The sequence below is a fragment of the Periplaneta americana genome, chromosome 17, assembly GCF_040183065.1.
Source record: "Periplaneta americana isolate PAMFEO1 chromosome 17, P.americana_PAMFEO1_priV1, whole genome shotgun sequence".
NCBI classification, from domain to species: domain Eukaryota; kingdom Metazoa; phylum Arthropoda; class Insecta; order Blattodea; family Blattidae; genus Periplaneta; species Periplaneta americana.
Window position 1 is genome coordinate 84733 of NC_091133.1, and position 25935 is coordinate 110667.

A 25935-nucleotide genomic window follows, 5' to 3' on the forward strand; every position below is an offset into this window, starting at 1 on the left:
AAGCTGAAAGAATTGATTTCGTAAGATGGACCTTTTGTACGACTTTAAATGTTGGACTACAGTAGCGTGCAAATTAATCCGAACAACGTAATTACTTATGCAAAAACACTCAAACGGGATAAAAGACATACCTCAGTAATCTATGTGGCCTCCCTTGTTCCTAATAACAGCTCTGAGACGATTTGGCATGGATTCCATTAATTTCCCACAAATATTCTTCATTTCTTCATTGCGAAACCATACACCAATGAGGGCAGAAATCACCTTCTCCTTTGTAGAACAATCCATTTTTTGCATTCTTCTTTTGCAAATTGACCACAAGTTCTCAATGGGGTTGATGTCGGGTGAGTTGCCTGGCCAAGGGAGTACCTGAATATTCTTCTTGTTGAAGAATTCTGTAGTTTTTCGAGACGTATGGCATGGTGCCAGGACTTGTTGGAACACACCTCTGCCATCCGGAAATGATTTTTGCAGCTGGGGTACGATTCTGGTTTCCAATAAGTGAATATATTTGTCAGAATTCATCATTCCCTTGATAGGTATTAATGCTCCAGACCCTTCATGTGTAAAACAACCCCAAAACATTACTTTAGGGCGGTATTTGGGTGCTTGTTGTAGATGAGCTGCTGTTACTTTTTCGGATCCTTTCTGTATGTAAGAAACACGGTGGCCGTGGACCTCAAAATGAGACTCATCGGAAAAAAGTACATTCTTCCAGTCATTCACTGTCCAGTGATGATGTACTTTTGCCCACATTAAGCGTTTTTTTTGCACATAACAGGGGTTAGCAGTTGCTTCTTAATAGGCTTACGAGCCCTTCATCCAGCTTCCAAAAGCCTACGCCGCACTGTTGTGACGTGAATATTCGCCCCAGTGGTAACCATTAACTCGCGGGTTAAGTCGACAGCAGTTAGTCTAGGATTTAATTTACTTTTCCTGACGATCATCTGCAGGTGAAGTCTTCCTTTTCCGGCCACAGTTTCCTTTTTTCTGGGGTGTGATCGATCCAGTCTCCCTGTGTCGTTTTATGATCGAATTAACAGTAGCCAAACCGATGTGACATTCTGCAGCAATTTGCCTCTGTGTCATAGAAGAATGCTCTGCTAATGTTATAATTTTAGACCGTTTTCGTGGAGTTGTATCTATTTGTGAAGACGACAGAATGTACACAGGATTGCTGTATTAAGTTTTCAACACAACTGAAATGCTTATAAGTACAAAACGACAGGCAGAATGTCACATATTATAAAAAAAATAATGACAGACCTTCAACAATGGAATTACACGTACTACAGGTGTCAATTAAAGCAGTATGAGCAGCTATGAGGCCAACAATAACAGAAAATGTAAAAATATGTCATGTTCGGATTAATTTGCACGCTACTGTATTTAGTTTATGGACATTTTCTTGTGGACCTTTTATACTTGTGGACATTTTGTTATGGACATTATAACCTGGAAGCATCCTGATAGTTCAAAATTTAGTTCTTTGTTTCATAATAAAAATAACAGCTATTTAAGATGTATTTTCCTGCATTTCATAACATGAAAATCTGACAGGGAACACAATCTAAATTTGTAGTGAAGTATAAATACAGAGAAGAAAAGCTGCAGCTAGCTGCCACTGCAAAAGTAAAGCAACCTTTATGTACAGAAGTACAGACCAACTAAATTTGTCGCAACTTTCGCAGCACTCGAATTGAACAGCACCAAAACAGCTAACTAGGACAATGCACAGGGATTATAGCCGCAGTAGAAATGTTACCAAACAAAGTAGTGACGTGATTGTACCCCAAAAGAGATCATGGTTCTCGAAGGACAGCAGAATAATAAAGCAGCAGATATAGTACGAGTTGTTGTGTGTTGCTTTTCATGGTAGTGATCGTTGTAGTAAATCTTGTCATTTTAGTACCAAGACATATTGAGTCTTATATAACAACAATCACACAAATATACTAAATAAAAACAGTATTAAGCACTATAATATTTATATCCTACGTCGCCATTAAATGAAGTTCTGAAAGAATATAAGAAACAAAAGCAGCACAGTACACTCACCTCTCAGTCAACACTTCATCCTCTTCTGAAGATGCTTCCACTTTCAGTTCCTGATGAACTCTGTCCACATCCAACAAATCTTCCTGGAAAAGTGAGTAAATAATGAAGAGAGCTTTAACTGACCATATACAGTGCAACCTCTCCTTACGGACACCCCCAAAATACGAACACTCCTCATATACGGACAGATTTTTATGTCTCAACTGAAATAATATAGAAATAATGATAAATTAAGCTCTCGTTTATGGACACTCTCAGACACGAACACGGACAATTGTTTCACAGTCCTAAAGCTTGCTTTACCTCCTGACTGCGGACATAACTTCGATTTCAAGACCTAATGTATTACAAAAATGGGATATTTAGTTTTGAGAACTGTACAGAAATTCTTTAACATGAAGGAAGACAACAAGGGTCTTGTAGGCTACCACTAGCCCAGTCGGCTACCCCTTGTTATCTGGGAGCAGGTGGATAAACCAAATCATAATATTTAACCTGTCTGATGGGTCCAAACTTACAGCGATCGTGAAATGATATTCGACACACGATAGGTTAACAGGATTATTCTCTTCACTTCAATCAGTTGTTCTGTTTCGAGAGACATGGCACCTGAACGTAAAGGTTAATTTGAAAACTGTTAATTACAGTACTGCATAACTGTAGTCCTAGAATAAAATTGCATGGCACAGTACTGTATTTTCCTTTTTCGGTCATATCTAATGTAGTTCAAAGTTGCTAAGAATTTACTGTAGTACAGTACACTGTATTTAGAATTAAATTAGAGTAATACATTTCATTTAAAGCGTGAAGGGATGCATAATGCATATTATAAATTTACTGTTAGATTGGGGAGCCTCCCTCCCAATAAAGGACACCTCCCAGATGCGGACAGATTGTTACGTCCCTTCGATGTCCGTAAATGAGAGGTTTCACTGTAGTTCATTGGTTTCCTATGTCAGGCACCTCACTATTAAAAGCTAGCAACTCCAATCTAGCTTTTCGTAAAGGCTGCAATGACTTTTACACAAAATCCAAAATTCGTACCACCGAATTGATTTGATTTACGTCTTTCATACATCCTGCCTTCAATTCAGGATATTTGCTTAATTGTGAGGCACTGAAATCAGGTTTAAACCATGAAAAAATGTCCTATGTCATGTATAAATAACTGAAAAAAACGTAAACAGAGTTTGAAAGAATATCTGAAATAAATATGCAGTAAATAAGTTATACATTGAAACGTAAATATATTTCGCTGTTCACACTTGTATTAGTTCTAGATGCAGACTCTAACACGACTTCTCCTTTTGACATCTGATAGCAGAAAATAAAGGTTTTGTCACCACGCTTGCAAATTAATTTGTAATACAGATTGCTGCTGCGAATTGAGAATATTCATAACCTCAAATGAATTGAAGTATGGAACCTGGAATCTCTCGTCATTGTGCAAGCTTGTAAAACAATTGAAAACACGGGTTTCGTGACAGACAAGGACGGTTATGGATATCGAATTCAGTAGGAAACGATGTAAATGACGATTTTATAACTTATAACTGAGAGTCCAAAACATTATAAAAAGTCTGAATATGGAACACGCACTGTGAAGAAAGTTGCGACATTATTACGTTAATATTATTACTGTTACTTTTATTATTATTATTATTATTATTATTATTATTATTATTATTATTATTATTAATAATATTATTATTATATTTATTATTACTATTATTATTATTATATGTATTATTATTATTATTTTTTTTTGTAAACTTACTTCTTAACAAAGTTATAGGACTTCAAAAACTTCTGTGAATATTGTCTTTACATCTGTTTGTACTAACCATTCAATGTCTAGCATAGTAAACGCTAGACCATTGACAATAAAACAAATAATTTTGTAAACTTAAAACGAAATCTGTTTCCAGACACAACTTTTCCCGTGTATTCGAGCTAATTCTCTGTTCCTTACCAGAAATACAATTGCGAATTATTGTTTTATTTGAAATCTAAAATGAAAGCAATCCAATTTGTGCATGTAATGGATACAGGGAAAACAGTTAATATGAATCGAGACTGTTAACAGATCTGAAATACTTACAAATGCATTACTGATATATGTATATACTGACAGTGAACCACTTACATCAACTTCAGTTTTCACCATAGGAAAGCTAATAGGCACTGGTGTCTCTTCAACTTTTATCTCCGATTTGATATCGTAACTCTCGTCCACGCATTCTGCCTTCATGTCAAACACTTCCAGATGCGATACATTCCCTTCCTACAGAAGAAAAAGACATTGTGAATAATTTTATTAGGTATTTTAAAAATTATTTCATGTGCAACAGCTGTAAATCTGCTTTTCCGAGCAGTCATTGACTTTCAACACAGGTAAAAATTGTAGAAGAAAACTTTAGACAGATTAGGAAAAAGAGCTTGAAGGACAGCAATGAATAACAATAGGGGAGGTTTTAGTTCTGTAAATAATTTACACAGGGTAATATCTATACCAAAAATTGACTTATACTTTAGAAATACATCTGATTCAGATTCTGGCTGATATGTACATCTATTATCAGGCAGTACATCTCACTTGACGATATGTGTCAGAGGAAGAACAACTGTTTGTATGCATCTGAAGTGTGACTAGTGTAATAGCTAGGGCTAGGATTTTGATGACCTATAAATCATGAAAAAATGTCCTAAAAAATCTTTTAAAAATGCTCTCAAAATACCCTAAAAATTGATCTTACATAATTGGCTTAGTAGGAAAAGAGGTTTTGTACTACTTAATATTTAGACTAGTAATTAAAATAAATGTTACATAATTTTTTCTAAGTAGTACACTTTAATTAATTATTTTACCTGATGTAGTTTCCATACATGATCGTTCACCCCTGTGTCGGCATGTGGACGTGAGGTCAGAAGTCAGCTGGTCGATCTTGGCCCTTCATGGGCTGTAGCGCCATGGATTTACTTTACCTTTAGTTTCCATGTAGTCTACCATAAGGCCACTCTTATCCGGAATTAGCAGGTCTATATTGAAAGGGTGGTTGGACTGATCCATTACATGGGGTGTACTACGTTAAAATGGCAATATTTGTGTAGAAAAACGATTAAAATATTATACAAAATAATAGGTATTAATGGGCAAAGTATGTAAAGAAAATATCAAAGGAAATAAACATTATTTTACATTAATAATGGAGATTTATAGTCAAAATTAAATGAAAATGCCTAAAACATGACCGAATAAAACAAAAAAAAATGCTCTTGTGAGTTGAAACAGGCAAAAAATGCAAAAAATGTCCTCACAAATATGTCTTAAAACACTCAGTTCATCACATAACATATAAATACTAAAGCAGTTATGTTTCTGGCTTACTAGAAAAAAGATGCAATTTCATCAAAATTCTAGCCTTAGTAATAGCCTATGTAGCTAATTGGCGATGGATGCAATGGAAAGAATAAGGAAAAGCTACTCTGCTCCATTATCTTCTGGCCTAGTTTCCACATACGTGGTGCCTTTTTGGTAGCACTTGTGATGTTCATCCTGTCTTTGGACAGTTGACCAAACAAAAAATTGTAATTCAAAACAACATGTTATGGGATACTTGTATTAACAAATACAGAGCAAAATTTTGCTGACATGACATCCAAAGTTGATCTGTTTCACACAGAAATGACAAACAGAACTGATGATATTTTACTCAAAGTCTATATAGGTAATTAGGTAATTTCATATAAGACGGGCACCTGGTTGAATGTAGTAAGTATTGCCAACTTTTTTATTTTAGAGTTAAATGTTAGTAATATTTAGCGACTTTCATATGTTAGTTCTAGGTTTTTATACTAGGTCCCGTCGTGATTTTCTTTGGATTTGATTGGTTATAATTGTGATTTGACTTAGAATTTTCGTAATTTTGAATGGGTAATGACGTCAGTTGTTCTTTGATGTTTGACGTGTGTGGTGTTAGCCTGTGTTGTGTCTGATGGCTAAAGCTATTGAAAGTTTGTCATTTAATGATTTTCGTGATTTGCTTTCGATTTGATTAGTTATAGTTGTCATTTCTTTAGAATTTTCGTAATTTTGAATAGGTAATGACTTTGTCAGTTCTTGGTTGTTTGACGTGAGTGGTGTTATATTGTGTCTGATACTGAAGCTTTTGAAAGTTTGTCATTTATGATCTTCGTGACAGATGTGTGTATATAAACAGAGTATTATATTTGTGTCGATTATGGTTTAGTTCTTTCGCTGGTGAATAAGAATTGTGACAATTGATGAGGAGAAAACTGTGTTTCTGTGGTTTCAAGGAATTATTTACTGAATTTTCCATATAAGTTAAGGTGTAATAAGTGTTCGAAGAAAATGTCATTTTGTGTAAATACATGGTTTAATTACGCGAAGTTGACTGTACGGCAAAGTGTTGGTTTAGTTCTTTTCTGCCTGCATGATTTAAGTTTAGATTGCCTTGAAGCCTATTTCATATACTGGAAGTGAAGTGGTTGTCGCCGTGATTTTCGATTTAATTGGTTATAGTTGCCAATTATTCTAGAATTTTTAATGGGTAATGATGTCAGTTGTTCTTGGTTGTTTCGCGTGACGTGATGTTATATTGTGTCTGATGGCTAAAGCTATTGAAAGTTTGTCATTTTAAGATATTTTTGTGAAAGATGTGTGAACATAGAACAGAGTATTAAATTTTGTGTCGATTTTGGTTCACTTCTTTCGCTGGTGAATAAGAATTGTGTCGAAGACTGTCGTTTTAAAGGAATTATTTACATAATATTCCGAATAAGTTAAGGTGTAATAAGTGTTCGAAGAGAATTTCATTTTGTGTAAATACATGGTATAATTATGCGAAGTTGACTGTACGACAAATTGTTGGTTTAGTTCTTTGTTGCCTGCATAGTTTAAGTTTAGATTGCCTTGAAGCCTGTGTCATATACTAGAAGTGAAGTGGTTGTCGTTGAAGACGTCAATGAGAATTGAATTTAGTTTCGTAAGATGATAAATTATTATGTTTTGTTATATATTTTAGTGATATTTTGGAGTAAAGTGTGGATCAAAACTGACAGAAAAGTACAGCCCACTATGAAGTTCGAATGCTAACAAAAAAAAAAAAAATTCAAAGATTGAAAATTAAACATTTTCATTTTTTTTTTAAGGGCTTCTTCTTCCTTAATAATATGAATATATGTTTGAGTTTCCATCTTTGATTTTGTGATGTTTGGTGGCATTTGAACTTCATAGTTGGCAGATCGTTGTTGATAGTTTTTAGTGATGGGCGAAGTTGTTCTTTTCCCGGAACAGTTCCGACGGTTCCGGTTCCGAAAAAATACTATGTTCCAAATAACAGTCACCAGTGGTGATGAGTCGGAGTCGTTGAGTCGTTCAAACGAACGGTACAGTACCCTCCCTCTTCACCATAGACAAATAACACCATGCAGCAAACACTGGAGCACTCATAGGCATGACATAGTACACATTCTTATCTATAGATGGCACTGCAATGCACATTCGAATCGATTTTGGAAAATTGCTGTGCATGCGGACAGAACTCAAAAGCTTAATGTTAGTAATTACACAGCTGTTGACTACAAGGACAGAATACAACACTTTGTTTTCGTACATAAAGTTATAAAGACATGGTAGCCAACTAAAAAAATAACATAACATTTAAAACATATGGTATGTAATTTCTGTTCTCTCTCTTACATAATAAAAAAAAACAAATCATTAATTTTTATTTTTACTTTTCTTAATGCACAGTTATAATAATAATAATAATAATAATAATAATAATAATAATAATAATAATAATAATAATAAATATTACAATTTCATAAATAAAAAAGATATATATTGGCAGTACAGAAACCTGGAAACCCCGCAGTGGGTTAGTAAAATGTTGGAATCGCATCTTTACCAAAGTGTAATTTAAACTTCGCATTAAACATCGCTCTCCAAATCAGTACTTATATGGGTAGTTTCCAACAAATAATGCTACAACATTTTTGTCGTTCTTTGATAACAGAGAAGATAGCACAAAAACTTGTGCTTGTCAGACTTAACCTCAACAAACGACATACAGACATTGTAACTAAACCACTCATTACTATTTACGACTTTAACCTTTGTATAGAATCAACTGATCAATGAATTAATAATAGTATACGTACTTTATGACTTTGTAGAATGTTTATAAAACAGAATTAGTCAACTAATGGTGAAATAAACCATAAAGCGGGAATGAATATTACAGATTATTAAATACTTACTATAACAAGACAGATGATTGGCCAGTCTTACAAATGTTGATATTAAAGTTCGCGCCACCGCAAGGATTTCAATTTCCATGCGCCCCCCTCCAACCACGTGAGAGTTTCAAATACCAACTTCATCCAACGAAGTTCCAAGTACAACATAAAGAACAACGAGAACAGTGTAACTGCTGCTGTCGTTGGTTCATCGGAACAAGCTCCGACGTTCCGACTGTTATCTCGGAGTCGGAACATGCCTTGTGCAACGCGGTACTGCGAGCCCGCAACAGCTGGGCAAGTGAGCAGCTCGGAGTCGGAACACTGTTATTTCGGAACAAGAGGTTCCGATCTACTGTTCATTTTTGCAACAGTTCCGAGACCGGAACAGTTCCAAAATAACTGTTGTGTTATTTTTTACCCATCTCTAATAGTTTTCGTCAGCCATGTTGAATTTTGCCCGTCTTATAGGAAATTACCGGTGATTATTGACTCAACATAATTTGTATTTCTGAACTTATTAATCGTATTAGTATGAACAATTATACTATGGTTTATAGAACATTAGAATGACACGGCAGTAAATGAGCCGAACAACTCTGGACTTCATTGTAACTACTGTAGTACAATAGTAGTAATAACACAGTCTAGTATTACAGTCGCGAAGCTCAATACGTAGTAAATATACAAAAATTAGTTAGTTGCTCACCACTAGAATCGCTAATATCGCCTAATTACAGGCAATGCAAAATAGTACTGTCACAGTCTATTGTTTCTAGCACCCTCAAAACTCAAGCTTCGTGACTGTATATAGTAACTGTGGTAATAATACGAAAAGCTAAGTAAATACCAGAGCGAAGAAGTACCAGCTTACAGTTGTATTCAAGTCCACTTAACCTAAGCAGAGATGTAAGAACTCAGCTTATTATGTGGGAAGTACATTGAGCCCTTGAGTTTTCAAGGCGGATTAATTTAATAACTATGGCTCTGTATTACTCAATCATCTTTCAAAATAAACGAAAAGAATAACAAACAGTTAAACCCGTAGAAAAATAAAACAAAAAAATCCAAAAATATTTACATGTCTCAAAGATACTATTTCCAAAATTAAATCCTTTGAATAAAATCCGGCCAAAAATGGTATGCCACATAAAGCAAAATTAGAAATATATAAACAGATTGAAGTCAAAAGTATTTGCATGGACAAATTACCTATAAAACGAATATCTTGTCCAGTGTTAGCACAGAAACACAGACCAGCTGAACATGGTCTGAAAATTTCTTCCCTTGACGAAAGCGGAACGACGCACGTTTCATAATGCCAGACCAAATCACGACGCATTATACAACACAGCTATGGAGTGGGACGCTAATGTAGCCAACTGAATAATAAAGGGTGAAATGAATGCTTTTCTGACACTGTTCAACAAATACCTAAAGAAAATACGTGGAAAGGCATGCATTTACCTCTGATAAAGCCTTATACTGTTCCACTTTGTATTTATCATCACGTGGTAGAGAGCCGAAAGGATCATCCTCAGCCTCCATCTTGATCATATCCATCACAACTGAAAGAAGAGGTTATGTAACTGACAAAGATTACGGTAACTGAACTGCTGAGAAACACTTACTACAAGTTACAACAATCTAATTCAATCGCACTCACTCGAAAGAAGAAACGACAAGATATAGCTTATAAGTGCACCTATCGCCTAAACAATGGTTTCAACTTTCAGTGCTAAGGATTCGGTAGTTAAAGTTCGGTATTACATAATATAAGATTATAATGAACGATAGGAAAACGAACGTAGGCCTAAAAAAAAACTATAACTGCAATATTTATAGAATCTAATGTATACAGTAGCGCACACGGATTCTTACATAAATATGAGCATTTCATCTTGACCTATTGGTATAAAGATTAGGATCAGGCTAACCAAAAATAGACCACAGTATGCTTACTTTCTCAGTCACTAGGGATTCCGTTATTTACCCACTTCTATTGAATTCATCTCCAGGAGAAAACTGTTTTCTCAAAATACATATTATAATTCCGCCATTGTTCAGTTCTCGCAACATGTTACTTCAATGTGGAGGAAACATTTTCAGCAGTGTAAGTATGGGTCATAAATAGCCTATTTCCAGTGTATGACTATTTTAAAGATTTAACACCCACAAATGAACTGATATTCCAAATAGTGAATTAGTCATTGCCTGCTAGGTTATCCATTATCATACGCTTACTTATAACATAATACACTTGTATCTTTATTATATCTTAAATGTAAAGAATTACTATCTACCTCTTCAACAATGAAACACTTGTCCTACCGAAATTTCTACCAGCTAATCACAAACAGATTGCCAAGGCGACGGCCAAGCGCGAGAATCAAATGGGCCGTGAAAGAGAGGACAATGACGCGTATGACGCTGCATAAAGGTACGATCACACGTCGCTACTTTTGCAGCGCTGCAGTACAAAAAACTGCGCAACTCTCGTACTGCGACGTGTGAACAACGGTGCAACCCGAAAAGTAGCGGCTGCCGAACTTGCTGCCCCCTACTTTTCCATGCTGCGCGCAACTTAAAGTTGGTCAACTGTCCGAAGACAGGTCAGAACCTCACAGATGATACCAAAAGATACCAGTTATGAAGCTACTAGGCAGGAGATAATGGGGTATGGTTGCCAGTTCCGCGAGATCTGTGCACCTTCAGCGCTGTCGTCGTTCTTGGAAAAGTTAACGTCTCTACTCACTCCATTCCACCAGCTTTCCTCCCACCACGTCAAAGACCAGGCCACGATCCTTGCAGAATAGGGACATTGACAAACTTCCATCAAACAATGTCATGTCTCTTGAATATTGTTTACTAATAATGTGAGGTTAATTATTACTTATAATTTAATTTAAGTAGGTCCAATGACGCTGATTGACTTCTGCGATTATTTGGAGATAATTATATGATTACAGTGGATATTAATTGTTTGTTAAATGGAAATTACGTGAAGGGAATTTATTTAATTTTTAAAGAGAAATATTTTCTTCATAAATAAGCCTACTTCTCCTTCACCTCATTATCTTATTTTATTCGGTTTGGAACGTGATCTTGAAGTTCTAGTAAAATTATAAAACTGTAGGAATGAATGAACACATAGTCATGTACACTCGTTTCTCATCCGGGCTAGGGACCGGCTATGGCGAAGACAGGTACTACATGCAACGATCTTATTTACATACTTTATAACATAACATACTGATAAAATACTTGAGTTCTAATTAATGCTTATGAAAATAATTTACATATTTACAAAAGCCCAATACTTGTATTATGCATGAAATTACAGAGGCATATTCCGGACATACCTGAATCTTATTACTATTCCTGCTGTTGCTGCTGCTACTGCTACTATCTTCACCCAAGTTGATAACAAATCTTGCTACTACCTCTTCTATTAATCCGTAACGTTTCTCTCCATCTTGGAAATTTATTGCTCCTCTCGCAACCTTGAATAATTTCTTCAAAGTCGGAACTTCTTTCTGCATAGTATAAAAATTCTTGCATCTTTCTTCTTAAAATACATCGGTCCATATCATCTACTAGAATTAAAGTTTCCCTTGGTCTGTTCTTCCCTGGTGATTCTAGCTTTTCATCTCCTGCACAGAATCTCGCTCTCCTGATTTACTTTATTAGGCGTTCTGATCTGCCCATATAAATTACATAAGAATGTTGTATTATATCAGAATTAGTTTAATAATTTTAATAGGCAATCAATTGAAATAAAATAAGCCCCACCTGTGATCGCAGCTGCTCTTTTCGTTGCCCGATTGATAGGAAACAGATATTGACCTGTGTGTTTATCTTAATCGAAAAATGCTATTACTTGCTTAATATTTTTTTTTCACCACTCCGTGCTACAGTATTCACCTTCAGTTGACAACACTGGACTGCAAGTGGAAATAAACTGTCCCATAAGAAGGCTCAAAATTGTGAGTAGTGGGGGAGAGAAATGAATTACCGAGGCTGAGAAGGAATTAGGGTTCTGTTCGCATATCTTACGAGGGAACACATCCGATGGTCCGACTATACTAGCTGATAATGTATGTACATATCAGCCAGAACCTCAATCAGAGTTATTACTAGAGTAGCCAATAAGTCAAATTCTTTGTACAGATATTACCCTGTGTAAATTATTTACAGAACTAACACCTGCCCTATTACTATTCATTTCAAGTGTCTTTTAAGCTCTTGTTGCTATTCTGCCTTCAGTTTTCTTCTGCAATTTGTCGTCTGTGTTGAAAGTTAGCCAATGATGCCACGCAGAACCGCGGATATGTGGCTGTTTCACATCAAATAATTTTTAAAATAGCTAGTAATAAAATTATTCACGATGTGTTTTTCTTCTGTATGAATAGAATGTATCTCATCTGGAAGTGTCTGACATGAACACAGTGTGCATGGACCACAGTTACGATATCAAATCAGAGATAAAGGTTGAAGACACCACACCAGTGCCTGTTGGCTTTCCTTTGGTGACAACCTAAGTTATGCGAGTGGTTCACTGTCAGTATACTGATATATCGCAGGAGTAGTGCATATTTAAGTATATCAGACCTATTATCAGAGCTGAATTGCAATAAATGTTTTCCCTGTATCCATTACGTTCACAAATTGGATGGCTTTCATTTTAGATTTGAAATTAAATAATAATTCGCAATTATAATTCTGGTAAGGAAAAGAGAATTATCTCGAATTCACGGTGAAAATTGTGTTTAGAAACAGATTTCGTTTTATGTTACCTCAGGGGCCTATAGCGCCATGGTTGAGATAAACGTTATGGATTGAGAATTATTTAAGTAGCGTTTCGGATTCTAAATTTTTCGTTACACTACTTTCTACATTCATACAATATGCAATTAGGTGAGTCCAGGACAACAGTGGGTTTGGAATTGGAACAGGTTACATAAGCTGCTTGTCTATACGGATGACGTGAATATCTTGGGAGAAAATCCACAAACGATTAGGGTAAACACGGGAATTTTACTTCAAGCAAGTAAAGCGTCAGTCATGATAGGTTTGGAAGTAAATCCCAAAAAGAAAAAGTATATGATTATGTCTCGTGACCAGAATATTGTACGATATGAAATATAAACTTTGAAAATTTATCCTTTCAAGAGGTACAAAATTCGAACAGCTTGCAGCAACAGTAACCTAACAAATATAAATGACACTCGGAAGGAAATTAATATGGGAAAAGCGTGTTATTATTCGGTTGAGAAGCTTTAGTCATCCAGTCTGCTCTCAAAAACCTGAAAGTTAGAATTTATAAAACAAGTATATTAGGCCTACCAGTTGTTCTGTATGGTTATGAAACTTGGACTCTCACTTTGAGAGAGGAACAGAGGTTAAGGGTGTTTGAGAATAAGGTGCTTAAGAAAATATTTGGGGCTAAGAAGGATGAAGTTACAGGAGAATGGAGATGTGACATTACGGAAAACTCCACGCATTGTATTCTTCACCTGATATAATTAGGAAACATTAAATCCAGACGTTTGAGATGGACAGAACATGTAGCACGTATGGGAGAATCCAGAGGTGTATATAGAGTGTTAGTTGGTAGGCAGTGTGTGGTAAAAGACTTTTGGGGAGGCGGAGACAAAGACGGGAGGATAATAATATTAAAATAGATTTGAGGGAGTTATGATATGACGGTAGAGACTGTGCTAATCTTGCTCAGGATAGTAACTGATGGCGGGGTTATGTGAGAGTGAGAATGAATCTCTGGGTTACGGATGTAGGTAAATTCTCATTTTTAGATAGAACTATAAATGATTGGAATGACCTACCTGCAGCGGTCTTTGAGGGCTGTCCTTCCTTAAGGAGTTTCAAGAATAATTTTAAAAGTTGTGTATCAAGTGCAAATTAAAATTAAGGTGACATTTAACATTTAATTTTTAAGGTGACATGTATTTATTTAGCCTGACGAGTTATTTCCTTGGTTTGAATTGTAAATTATTTAAAAATAGCGTGTAAGAGGGCCTTAGACTAGAAATGTTTAGTTTAAATGTAGTTCTGTTTATAAGTACAGTATGCATAAGGGTGTAATTATTTGACTTATATGAACTGTTGTATCAGTGAAGCGAGGTGAGTCAGTGAAGTTATGGTTTTACAGTGCAGTGAATAGTTCCGATAAGTGATAATTTATAGCGTCAATGAAATGTGTTCTATAGTGTCAGTGAAATGTGTTACAGAGTGTCAGTGAAATGTGTGCTAAAGTGTCAGTGAAATGCGTCATAGAGCCACTACAGTGAGTGAGATGAGAATAAAGTGAAAGACTATTGAAACTTATGTAGGGCCTATACATAATTATGTAGGTTGTAATGTAAAATTAGGTATTTTATTTATGTTTTATTATTATTGTGTTAAATTATATTGTGTATAAAATTGTACTGTGTATTGTATAATTGAATCAGTCGGAGCTAAAAGGAATTAAGTCAAAATATGAAGTTTTGGGTTATGCAACAATTTGAACAACTGCTGTCATGCACATCGAATGGTGGAAGAAGGAACTAAGACTTTTAAATATTCTTTTGTCTTCTATAACATAAAAATATAATATTTGTGTTATTAGTGGAATATTTTTCGCTTCTCCTGAAAAGTTGTCAAAAGTGGCTTAATTCCTTTTAGTTCCGACCGATTCAATTGTATTGTGTATTGTAAATTTATTGTGTATTGCTTATCATTTTTTTTATGTATTGTTTATATTGTGTATACCATTGTCACCGGATGCTTAGCCACTTGCAGTGTAAATAAATACATACATAAAAAATATAAGGAAAAAATTATATAATGGTATTTAATTAACGACGGTCGCAACTGCAATGGAACATAACTGAAATGCATTTGGTAATACGCATTACCATGACGAAATATGTATTGGTATTATCTCTAATTTTAAAGAGGAGCTCTTAGATTCAAACCTAACTCTCACTGGAGCCATTAGGAAAACAAAGCTGAAATTCCCAAACCGTTCACAGTAAGGAAAGGAAGAGATTTTATTTATTATCGTGTTCATATTAAAGGAATCTCTATCCACTGGCTATTGAAGCTGTGTAATCAAGATGTATAGAAAATTGGATGTTATTGTTCTTATGGTTTTACCTCAAGACTAAGGGATTTAATGTGAAAATGGCAAAAAATGTCAAGTACCATTACATCTATTAAAAGTAATTATTGTTTTATAAAATAACTGACCATCCATCTGCGATCTATGACTTTAAAAGTGTTTCTCAAGACACTCTTGCAACATCTAAACTTCAGATCTCGAGAACCGACTGGATATGAATTACGACTGACAAGCCTGGAGTATTGACGACACGAACAAATTTACAACATAGAATTTTTTAAGAATTCAAGTGGTAATCTGGTCAGACACACGTATTAGACACGATAGATGAAGAAGATATCACATTACGGCCTCCTTGCTACAAAACATACGACGAGGAAATAGCTCTATGCTGACATCAGAGTTGAGTCAACTTTCACGTTCCCTGCAATTTTCTCGTTAATTATGAATGCTCACCTTTCAAAGTATGTACTTTAACATTATTTCTGTCCTCGTATTTTTTGTTCCTAGTTTATTGTGGACTAGTCCTCAATGTTTTACCTTACAGGACTGAGAAAACCACATTCCACAGACATCGCATTATCTAATATTTTCGTCGCTGTGAGAAAACAAATTTCAAATATTCTTACAAGAGATATCAGATTTGAAAGGATTCTCGTCTATAGGCGTTAAGGGAACCAGGTAGTGATTAAGTGTCAAAACTTCGACTTTTTATTTTGTATTAAAAAGTACAAAACTTGCTCTGTAAAACAATATAAATATTTTGGGGGTAGTTTTGCAGATAAGCCCTTTAAAAAGCCTCTTGCAATTTAACGGTGCATGTAATTCATACATCCTTCTTTCTTTTAAATGCAGTTTTCCATAAGTTGATATTTTTCACAATTAAGTGTATTTTTCTCGGAAACTACTCAACCAATTTACATAAAATTTTACAGTGTTTTTTGCAGCCTGGGTTCTACATAGCAGACCTATGATTTAAGAATACCACACACATAACGCGAGAAAAAAATATATATGCATTGAAAAAAATGTTAAACAAAGTTGAATATTTTTCTCTTTCACTAGGGGTGAAATACTGAATTAAATTTTGCTTTAAAATTTACAGTACACATTACTAGATAATTAAAAAAAATACAAGGCATATGAGTGAAAATTGTAGCAAATAATGTGCCCCTGTAAATTATGTACACTTAGCAAATTGGGAAAACAGGTTATCAGTTAGGGTCTTTCTTTGCATATGGATACGAAAGTAATTAGTTGTCTTTTACACCACTGAATTCAGAATGATTGATTCTATAAGCATGGAAATTTTTATTCAACTCTGGGCACTAAAAGCCTAGAAATATTGAACTGAACTTTTGTACTGAAAATTTTTAATCCCAAAGGCAACACTACCCCGTTCACTTAAGGGCATTTTAGGATACCCACCCACGAAAAAAATTTACCACAAAACTCGCAATAGAAAGGATTGTAACCAATGGGCTTGAACTACATCAACGATACAGCTATTAGCGGAAAGCATTTGACGGCATTCACTTTGAGGCCTCGTCTTTGTGCTAGAGTTCATGGCATTTATTACGAAGCTCAGATAATCAATTTAAACGAACATCGCATTTCAAAGGTCTGTCGACTATGTGCAGGCATTCATGTCCTCTTAGTGTACTCGACTTAGTGAAACATTTACCACAAACGTCACATTTGAAAGGTTTCTGGCCTGTGTGCAGCCGTTCATGCTTTCTTAGGACACTCAAATCTGAGAAGCATTTACTACAAAAATGACATTCGAAAGGTTTCTCGCCTGTGTGCCGGCGCAGATGTCTTTTCAGGGCACCCGATGTCGTGAAATCCTTACTACAAACGTCACATTTGAAAGGTTTTTCGCCTGTGTGCCTGCGCAGATGTCTTTTTAGGGCACTCGATGTCGTGAAATCCTTACCACAAACGTCACATTTGAAAGGTTTTTCGTGAGTGTGTGTGCGTTTATGGGCTTTCAAATTACCCAACATAGAGAAACACTTACCACAAACATCACATTTGAAAGGTTTCGAGCCAGTATGCAGACGTTGATGGTGTTTTAGGTTACCAAACTGAACATAACACTTACCACAAATATCACATTTGAAAGGTTTCTCCCCACTGTGCAGACGTTTGTGGACTTTTAATTTACCCGACTGCGTAAAACACTTACCACAAAGATCACATTGGAATGGTTTCTCGCCAGTGTGCACGCGTAGATGTGCTCTTAGGTAACACAACTGCGCGAAAAGCTTGCCACAAACATCACATTTGAAACGTTTCTCCCCAGTGTGCAGGCGTTTATGAGATTTTAGGTTGTAACAGTTTGAAAAATACTTCGAACAAACATCGCATTTGGAAGTTTTCTTGCCTATGTCAGTGCATAAAAGACTGTTCAGTTTTTCCTTAGTTGAGAAACATATTCTAGATAATTCTAATTCCAATTGTTTCTGATCTTCACGAGTACGCACAGGTTTTCCCAAGGAACTTGAATTCTTGGGAATTTCGCACAGAGTCTCGTTCTCTTCAAGTGCGATACTGTGCAGTTCTGATGATACAGTCCTCTGATTGGTAGCTGCAACCCTGAAGTAAATATACTATCAGTCTATAAAATAGTCGCAACAAGTATACATTGTATTATTGAATATTCAAATGAAAACAAACCTATTTCATGAGGAGGTATATTACAATTAAAGATACAGTCTTGTAATTGATTAATGAGCAACAATTTGGACTTCACCTGTGCAATAAATTTTATAAGGATTACACCACGTTAGTCAACTCTTAGCTTTTATTTTTAATAAACCTCTCTGTTCAAAGCCACCTGCCTTTGCCTTAATATTTTTCGACAATCGTGCTATTTTATGCTATTGTTTCGAAATTCGGGATTGCAAATGTGCTATAACGTTTTCTATCTCTTATTCTTGTGATATATAAGATCTTTATAGTTTGCTAATTGTGTCACTTTAAAATTAGAAAAATTTGCAGTGGAACATAACTGACTGCATTTCGTAGTAGCGTCATCATGAGAAAATCTGTATTGGTATTATCTCTAACTTCATATTTGTTGTTTTGCGAAAGTTAAATTAATAACAATGCTTTAAAAGTTCTCCAACAATTTAAATTACAATTTAAAAGAATATAGGCAAACTAAATATAATTTTTTCATCTGCCATAATGATAAGTATAAGTTTATTCTTTTCTTTTTGGGGTCATGGTGATTTGAATAACATTCCATAAACCAAGAAAAAAAAAAAAGACTATGTTGTGCTGCTATCATCACGTGGTAAGTCTTGTTCAATGAGAGACAACAATTTTAAGCCACAAATAATAGCCTACTCCAGTGTAACAAAACCAAAGCAGGCGTCGATACTATGGTCAAGAGGCTAGACAGTACACATCTTGTCAGATGGTCTGTACCACATAAAAGACGTCAGTTCTGTGAACATTCTCTAGAATCCTGAATGGAAAAAGAAACAAAACATCATGGACGCATAATCCTACTTGAACTAGGCGACCAGCTGGTACGTATCTGAATCACACAGAGATCTACGATTGTAGTATTCAGAAAGCTAGAGCGTGTTTGCATGGAAGCACTTGGTACACACTCCATAGAATGAACCCCGCATTAACCAATGTATGAACTGGAAAGGGAAGGAAAAGTGGACACTGCCACATGCGCCCAAGTTTGCCGGAGAGGAAACTGACCTGAAGCTTCTGATGTTAGACGAAATTAAGATATTTGGCTTGTATGCGGAGACTATGAGAAAGGCAGGAAATAGGAAATATTGGAGAATACTGGGTTTGCAAAGACAGACCTGCCGACGAGCAGAATACTGTGAATGAATGAACGATTCGGAGTGTTGGATGGATGAATACAATCTAAGTTTGGTTCAGTGTCTGCTATGAGCTTCCCATGTTACTCCACTCAAGCACTTGATTACGGTTGATCTGTTCCTTACACTATTAGTGATATTGTATAAGAAAAGGAAAGTGGCATTTCAAATTTGATAGAATTTCGAGTCTGAAGTATTTGCAGATGTTGGTGGGCCACATTTTTGATAATGGAAAACAAATAGATTGGACAAACTAATGAAAACATTCAGAATAACAATAATAAAGAATCATACCATAGATCACTAATGATTTGACACAATAGGATGTACGCTTTGCGGCAAAAAAATGGGCTGACTCTTAGTCGTTAGAAATTCTAAGCTCTGCCGCGCAGTTCACACGAGAAAACGAACTGCACTTGAAGGTATTGCTGTTCTGGTTGTTCATTGAAACTCGTCCGTCTACAATATAGTCAACCTTACGAGGTGTGTGTGACGTAGGAATAAGATATCCGCTTTTCGTACCATGGCTTGTGATTTGGCTTCCCGGTAGCGTAAAATTATTCATTATTTTACTTTCAATTAATTTATTTTAAATGTTAAATGGCGTTTGTTAATAAAATTTGCTACGGTTCTCTTGTGAAATATTACTGCCCAACACCTATAGGGCTTTATAAACAAAATTAATATTGGTATCACTTCCTGAAGGAACGAGAAACACATCAGATATAAAAAAAACAAGAACAAATATATACACAAAAAAAGTCTGTGTATTTAGTAATAATGCCATTCGATTCTATATGTGGCGCAGAACTACTATCAAGAGTGCTACCTGCAAACACTAAAACAAAATTGGAATTTTTTTTCACCATTTTGTCCAGTGTGCAGTCTTTAGGAAGCAGCGCATCAAAATCATTAACAGCGATATATAGCACATATCTCTAAACCAGCGGCGTCATCAAGTTCTCTTACCTGGTGTTCTTCAATTTTGTTCCAGCACAGCACGCGTTCTAACATCACCCCCCTCGATATCCTTATCCTACCCGCAGTTTTATGCTTTACATCCTAGGTAAGTACAAATTTAAGGCATATGTACATCTTCAGATACAAAAAATTTTGTTTTGTATAATTTTGCTCTGTGAAATTTTTATACAATTGAGAATGGTACCAGAAAGAGAATGAAGTGAACAAATCCCTTGAAATTATGCCCAAATTGTTTTTAAAAATTACTTTGTTTATAATTTTGACATGCAACTTGAAATCTGATAGCTCATGCAGTTTTTAAGATAGAGCCACAGTTTTTTCACTGTTTTATAGCTAAAACTATTCTTTAGTGCCTGACATATAGCTATTTTTTATTTTAATTTACATTAATTAAATATTACCATATATGTAACTTACAATAATATTTTATGTTGCAGAAATCATGTAAAAAATCCGTAGATATTAATTATATTAATGTTATTTTACTCAGTGTCAGGCTCTGGGGGACATTTCAAGCTTCAAAATGACACCAATATCTTCTTGGTATCACCATATTTGACTGAGATATCATGTTTGAAAGAATTAAATATTCTAAAATTACTATTTACAGGAAATGAGCCACAAACTTTCAGAGCCTAGAAGACTCCTGATCATATGTCACCCCTTAAGCAGCTTCATATCAGTCCAGTTTCAGCTTCATTCTGCCTCTCAAATACCTCCGCCTTGTTTTAACTTCAGGTGTTGAATGTTTTTTTTTTTTGGCATTTTTGTCCTTATTTACCATTGATGGAACAAATCCTGCGATGGTGTTTGTCCCAGGGTTCATGCCCATCCTCCTCAGAATTGTAATTTCTCCTTTTGGACTCTTATTAAAATGACGTACAACATCACTGACACACAAATTTACAGTTTTATGACTAACAGTAAAAGATTATAAATTACTTCATTATGTACAAACGTTTTTTCAATCTAATGATCATGCCCAGATATCTATGCATCTATTTCGGGAATAGAAAGAAGTTTATTTTACAAGCAATGCTGGACGAGGGGATTGACCGTTACGAAGATCACTCCAAAAGTAATGCACTCCAAAGTAGCCTAAGTGACTGTGGCTGACGATGCAGCATTTTGGAAAATGGGTCTTATCTGAAAAAGCATAAGGCATAAATCGAACATTCTTATATCAAATTAAAGGAGAGAAAATTCTGTATTAAAATAGTTATATTTTGAAAATTCTAATTTTTCATCATTTTTTGCGTTTTGTGGCTGTACCTTAATACACTGCATCACTCGACCTCATGCTAAAGAGCAAAGAGCATTGAAGGCATCATCACAATATCCTCAATTATATCCATGATCGGCAGTACATATAAATGTAACCAGTTCTTCCCTTTCATCAAATCTAATCTAACAAGTAGACTGGCGGACAATAATTTGCATTCAGTTTTAAGAGTGCAGCTGCAAACGTAATATTACCGACATAGAGAACGTTATATATAAAAATAAACGTTAAATAAACGTCTGCAGCAGGTACTTCAGGTGACAAAAATTAGATCTTCTAATATAAGAAAATGTTAGAAGTTAGACATTGCAATTGTAACAAATAAGCAATGAAATAAAAGCTTAGGAAATAACTACTATATTATATATTATTTAACGTGACGTATTGCTAATTTATGAGCAAACAGTCATAAACTCTTAAATACATCACAAAATATTCCAGTTTTTTAAATAATGTTTATCCCTTATTTCTTCGTCTATTGTAGAAGTTGTTATACAGGGTGTTTAAAAAATACGGGGCATAATTTCAGGTATGTATTTCCCACATGTAGACAATCAAAATAGTTCATTACAACATGTGTCCGGAAATGCTTCATTTCCGAGTTATGGCCTTCACTACATTGAAATTCACCAGTACGTTTTTTTTTTTCCGCAGGTCGTTGACATTACAGAAGATGTTCAAAATGTCCACCTCCTGCTTGAATACAGACCTCACATCGATGTCTCATTGACCTGCGAACACGATCCCAAACTCCAGGAGTATTGCGTATGTCCTCAGAACATGCCACAATTAGATTCCGAAGGGATTCCAAATCAGGCACCGGAGACGAATAAACCAATGATTTTAAATGGCCCCACAAGTAGAAATCGAGAGGGCTCAGATCAGGTGAGCGTGGAGGCCAAGCAATTGGGCCACCTCTACCTATCCATCGATCAGGAAACCTTCGATCCAAGTACCAGCGAGCCATACGACTGAAGTGTGCAGGAGCGCCATCATGCAAGAAGTGAATGTGTTGACGATTGATCAGTGGAGTGTCTTCTAAAACATGAGGTATGGTGTTTTCCAGGAAGTTTGTGTACGCCTGTCCCGTAACTCTGTTTACCAAGTACATGGGGTCCAACTAATCGATCACCAATCATACCGGCCCACATGTTGAGGGAGAACCGCACCTGGTGATGAGATGGAACAGTTGCACGTGGGTTTTCATACGCCCATACATGCTGACTGTGGAATTTGTTATGTCATCTCGTGTGAACTGTGCTTCATCTGTAAATAATACTAAGGCAGGAAAGTTCGGATTTACACCACATTGCTGCAAGAACCACTGACAGAACCTACCTCGTGCAGGGTAATCTGCTGGTGACAGGGCCTGTGCACGTTGCATATGATAAGGATACAATTGATACTCTTTCAACAGTCTCCAGACAGTCGTATGAGGAACATTGACTTGCAATGCTACCCTTCATGTGCTGATAGAAGGAGTCATCTTCACAGCCTCCAGAATCTCCTCCTGTACTTCTGGAGTTGTAGATCTTGGTCGTCCCCTTCTCAAACCAGGAGAGTTAAATTTTCCATACTCGCACAGACGGTAATGGAGACGTACAAATGTCTTCCGATCTGGACATTGTCGCTGTGGGTACCTCTCCTGGTACAAACGACGAGCCAGCACAGCATTGCCGTCCGCCTTACCGTACATGAAGTGTATCTCTGCCAGCTCTTGATTTGAATACATGTCGCACAGTCTAACGCCTACACAACACTGAATGTAACCTTCGCCTCGGAATGAACTGTCAGAGTGCCCTCTTAATGTCTCCTTCGACGGCAACGACCTGCGGAAAGAAAAACGTTCCGGTGAATTTCAATGTTGTGAAGGCCATAACTCGGAAATAAAGCATTTCCGGACACATGTTGTAATGAACTATTTTGATTGTTTACATGTGGCAAATACACACCTGAAATTATGCCCCGTATTTTTGAAACACCCTGTATAATTTCATTACACTTAATTTACTGCTGAATGTTATTGTGTTTGACGTATCTCAGACACTAATAACATGAATTGTTTCACATATATGATTGTGATTTTCACTATAACTACAATACGTTACTTACAGTAACACTTTGTACATCCCTGCCTGAACGCTGAGTAGTCATACAGTTATATGCAGTCTTTTACACAGAATCACCCGGCCATCCCATAACCATAACTTCTAAATCATAAGTTGCTATACTGATTTCGTAGGAGCACTGCTCTAAACTCACAAAGTGTGAGAAATATCGAAGAGTAATAGAGTTAACGACTTTATTGCTAAAACCTCTGCATTAGTTAATAACAACACCAACATGTTTTGTGGCTGAGTGGGACAGTAGGGCTAGGTCTGTGCAGTGGAAGAAGAATCAATGGCTAAACATAACGAAATCCAACCCCTCATGAAGCATTGTTCATGAACCCGTGTATGTATTGTTGTAGTTGTAATTTTGGTGGTGTGAAAGTGAAAGACTGATGCCCTTAACCACACCAGAACGAACAGAGCAACGAACAAACAAAGAAACAAAAAAATAAATAAATGAACAAATAAAATAGACAAATTAATGTTACACAGTGACTGTAAAGGTGATGAGCGATTCACAGAAAAACACTTGGAATGGACTCAAAATGGTAGTTCAATATTTCCCTGGGCTGCAATTTGAGTGAGAAGGCCCACTACATGATTTTTCTGAAAATCTACGCACTTCAAGTGAACAACATGACGAAAAGTTTGAACAGTACTTATGGAAACTAGATACCAAGGGAAGTGGATGCGAATGTGATGATTGATTATTGCTGGATGATTCAGACAGACAGTTCTTCTGAAGATGTTTCTAGACAGTCAAGAAAACAGAGACATCAAACACAATGAACTCTCTGTGTGAAGACTCGCACACCACACTCACCTTTCGATGAAAACCTCGTTGTCCTCTGCCGTTACTTCCATCTTTGGCTCCTCAATCACTGTGTGCATGTCTCTTTGCTCTACCTAAAAATACAGAGCAAATAAAACAGAAAGATAGCACTAATTACATTAACAAAAGCGCATCAAGTATAGATTCCACAGAACTGCATTCAAGTCTTATTAGGGCTACCAGAGTTTTAGATAAAAGAAGCTAATTCTTGGAGTAGATTTTCATGGGATAATTCTTTTCCTAATACAAAAGCGTTTTCCACCCTTTTTCAACATGTGGCACTCTATATAAAGCTGTTGTTTCCAAGCAGGACGGGAATTTTTAGGGTTTCAAGAGAGAATGATTGCTACAAAATACAAATAAGGCAGATAAATATATATGAATTAAGACAGAGAGAGAGAGAGAGAGAGAAATAACTCGTCCGGCCTTAATTAAGGATGACCACGACGATTCGGAAATTAATAGCAAAGAAATATAATCAATTAAATATGGATATTGTTATAAAAATAAAATGTAATAATTAAGCACCATTGATTATCAATTATAAAATAAAATCTTAGAAGATGACTATAAAATTATACTTATAAATAAAGGATTTTATTTGAAATTAGCGTATCCTTAATTAAGGCCTTCTGAGTGGTATAAATGAAACTGTATAATCGGCAGGGACTCTTTAAGAATTTGCGAGATGATTTTTTTAATTTCAAAAGATGATATTGATCATTGTTTTAAAAAATTACATGTAAATTTTTGTAAAGAACTCCGAGCACCAAAAAATAAACCTGTCACTGACAAATGGAAGAGAGGGATGTTATACTTGGCACAGTTTTAATATCATATTAATTATTTCTTACTCAAAATACCGGGCAATAAATAGTGTTCAGGCAAATGATGCAAAAAAAAAAAAACTTAGAGAAGAGAAACAAAATACGTATTATTCACAAATTGAACTAAAACAATTTATGTACCTTTATTTAAAGTTTATGATAGAAGTGCAAAATTTAATGACAGAGAATTTTCCAGTGCAATAATGTGTGATAATTATTCGTGTTTTTTTTTAATTTGTTATTTAGGAAATTAGAAAACATACAATATCAGCACATTCTTGCTAAGTATTTAATACGTAAAACATTTTCTCTCATAAAGAGAAATAAAATTTTAATTTTAATTAAATTAAATTAATTTATATTCTAATCTTACTGATCTGTCTACCCTAAATGCGCGTCAGTCATTCTTTTTTCTGCTGCTCGTACACCTACGCTGTGTTTACTGAAGGCTGACTTGAGCTGCATTCGGCATTCTGCCACACACGAGCGGATCACTACAGTGTGCCGTGGCAAACTGGTGGAAAATGGCTGTTATAGAATAACTAATTAACTACTGTATAGCCCTAATAACAGAAGTTTATCTATCAATGAATTTGATTTATAGTG

At 35.6% G+C, this 25935-nt stretch overlaps 2 protein-coding genes across 3 annotated transcripts in view; both read right to left on the bottom strand.

The window, feature by feature from the left end:
• LOC138693280 (zinc finger protein 678-like) overlaps positions 1-25935 on the bottom strand; it is a 58591-nt gene that overhangs the window by 7596 nt on the left and 25060 nt on the right. Inside the window, exons 1-4 of one of the 2 annotated variants that reach the window (XM_069817136.1) lie at positions 10654-10710; positions 9790-9890; positions 4205-4342; positions 2059-2141 (exon numbers count right to left, since the gene is read on the bottom strand). In XM_069817136.1, coding sequence (XP_069673237.1) covers positions 2059-2141; positions 4205-4342; positions 9790-9885 — 317 coding nt within the window. In that variant the 5' untranslated portion in view covers positions 9886-9890; positions 10654-10710. Of the gene's footprint in view, positions 1-2058; positions 2142-4204; positions 4343-9789; positions 9891-10653; positions 10711-25935 lie in introns of those variants that run through there. The other variant, XM_069817137.1, reaches the window with a different exon arrangement.
• On the bottom strand, positions 16791-24811 carry LOC138692572 (zinc finger protein 180-like). Its single transcript, XM_069815559.1, has 2 exons — positions 24494-24811; positions 16791-18043 (listed from the first exon to the last, which is right to left on the bottom strand). The coding sequence occupies exons 1-2, from the start codon at positions 24559-24561 to the stop codon at positions 17038-17040; spliced, it is 1074 nt and encodes a 357-aa protein (XP_069671660.1). The 5' UTR covers positions 24562-24811; the 3' UTR covers positions 16791-17037.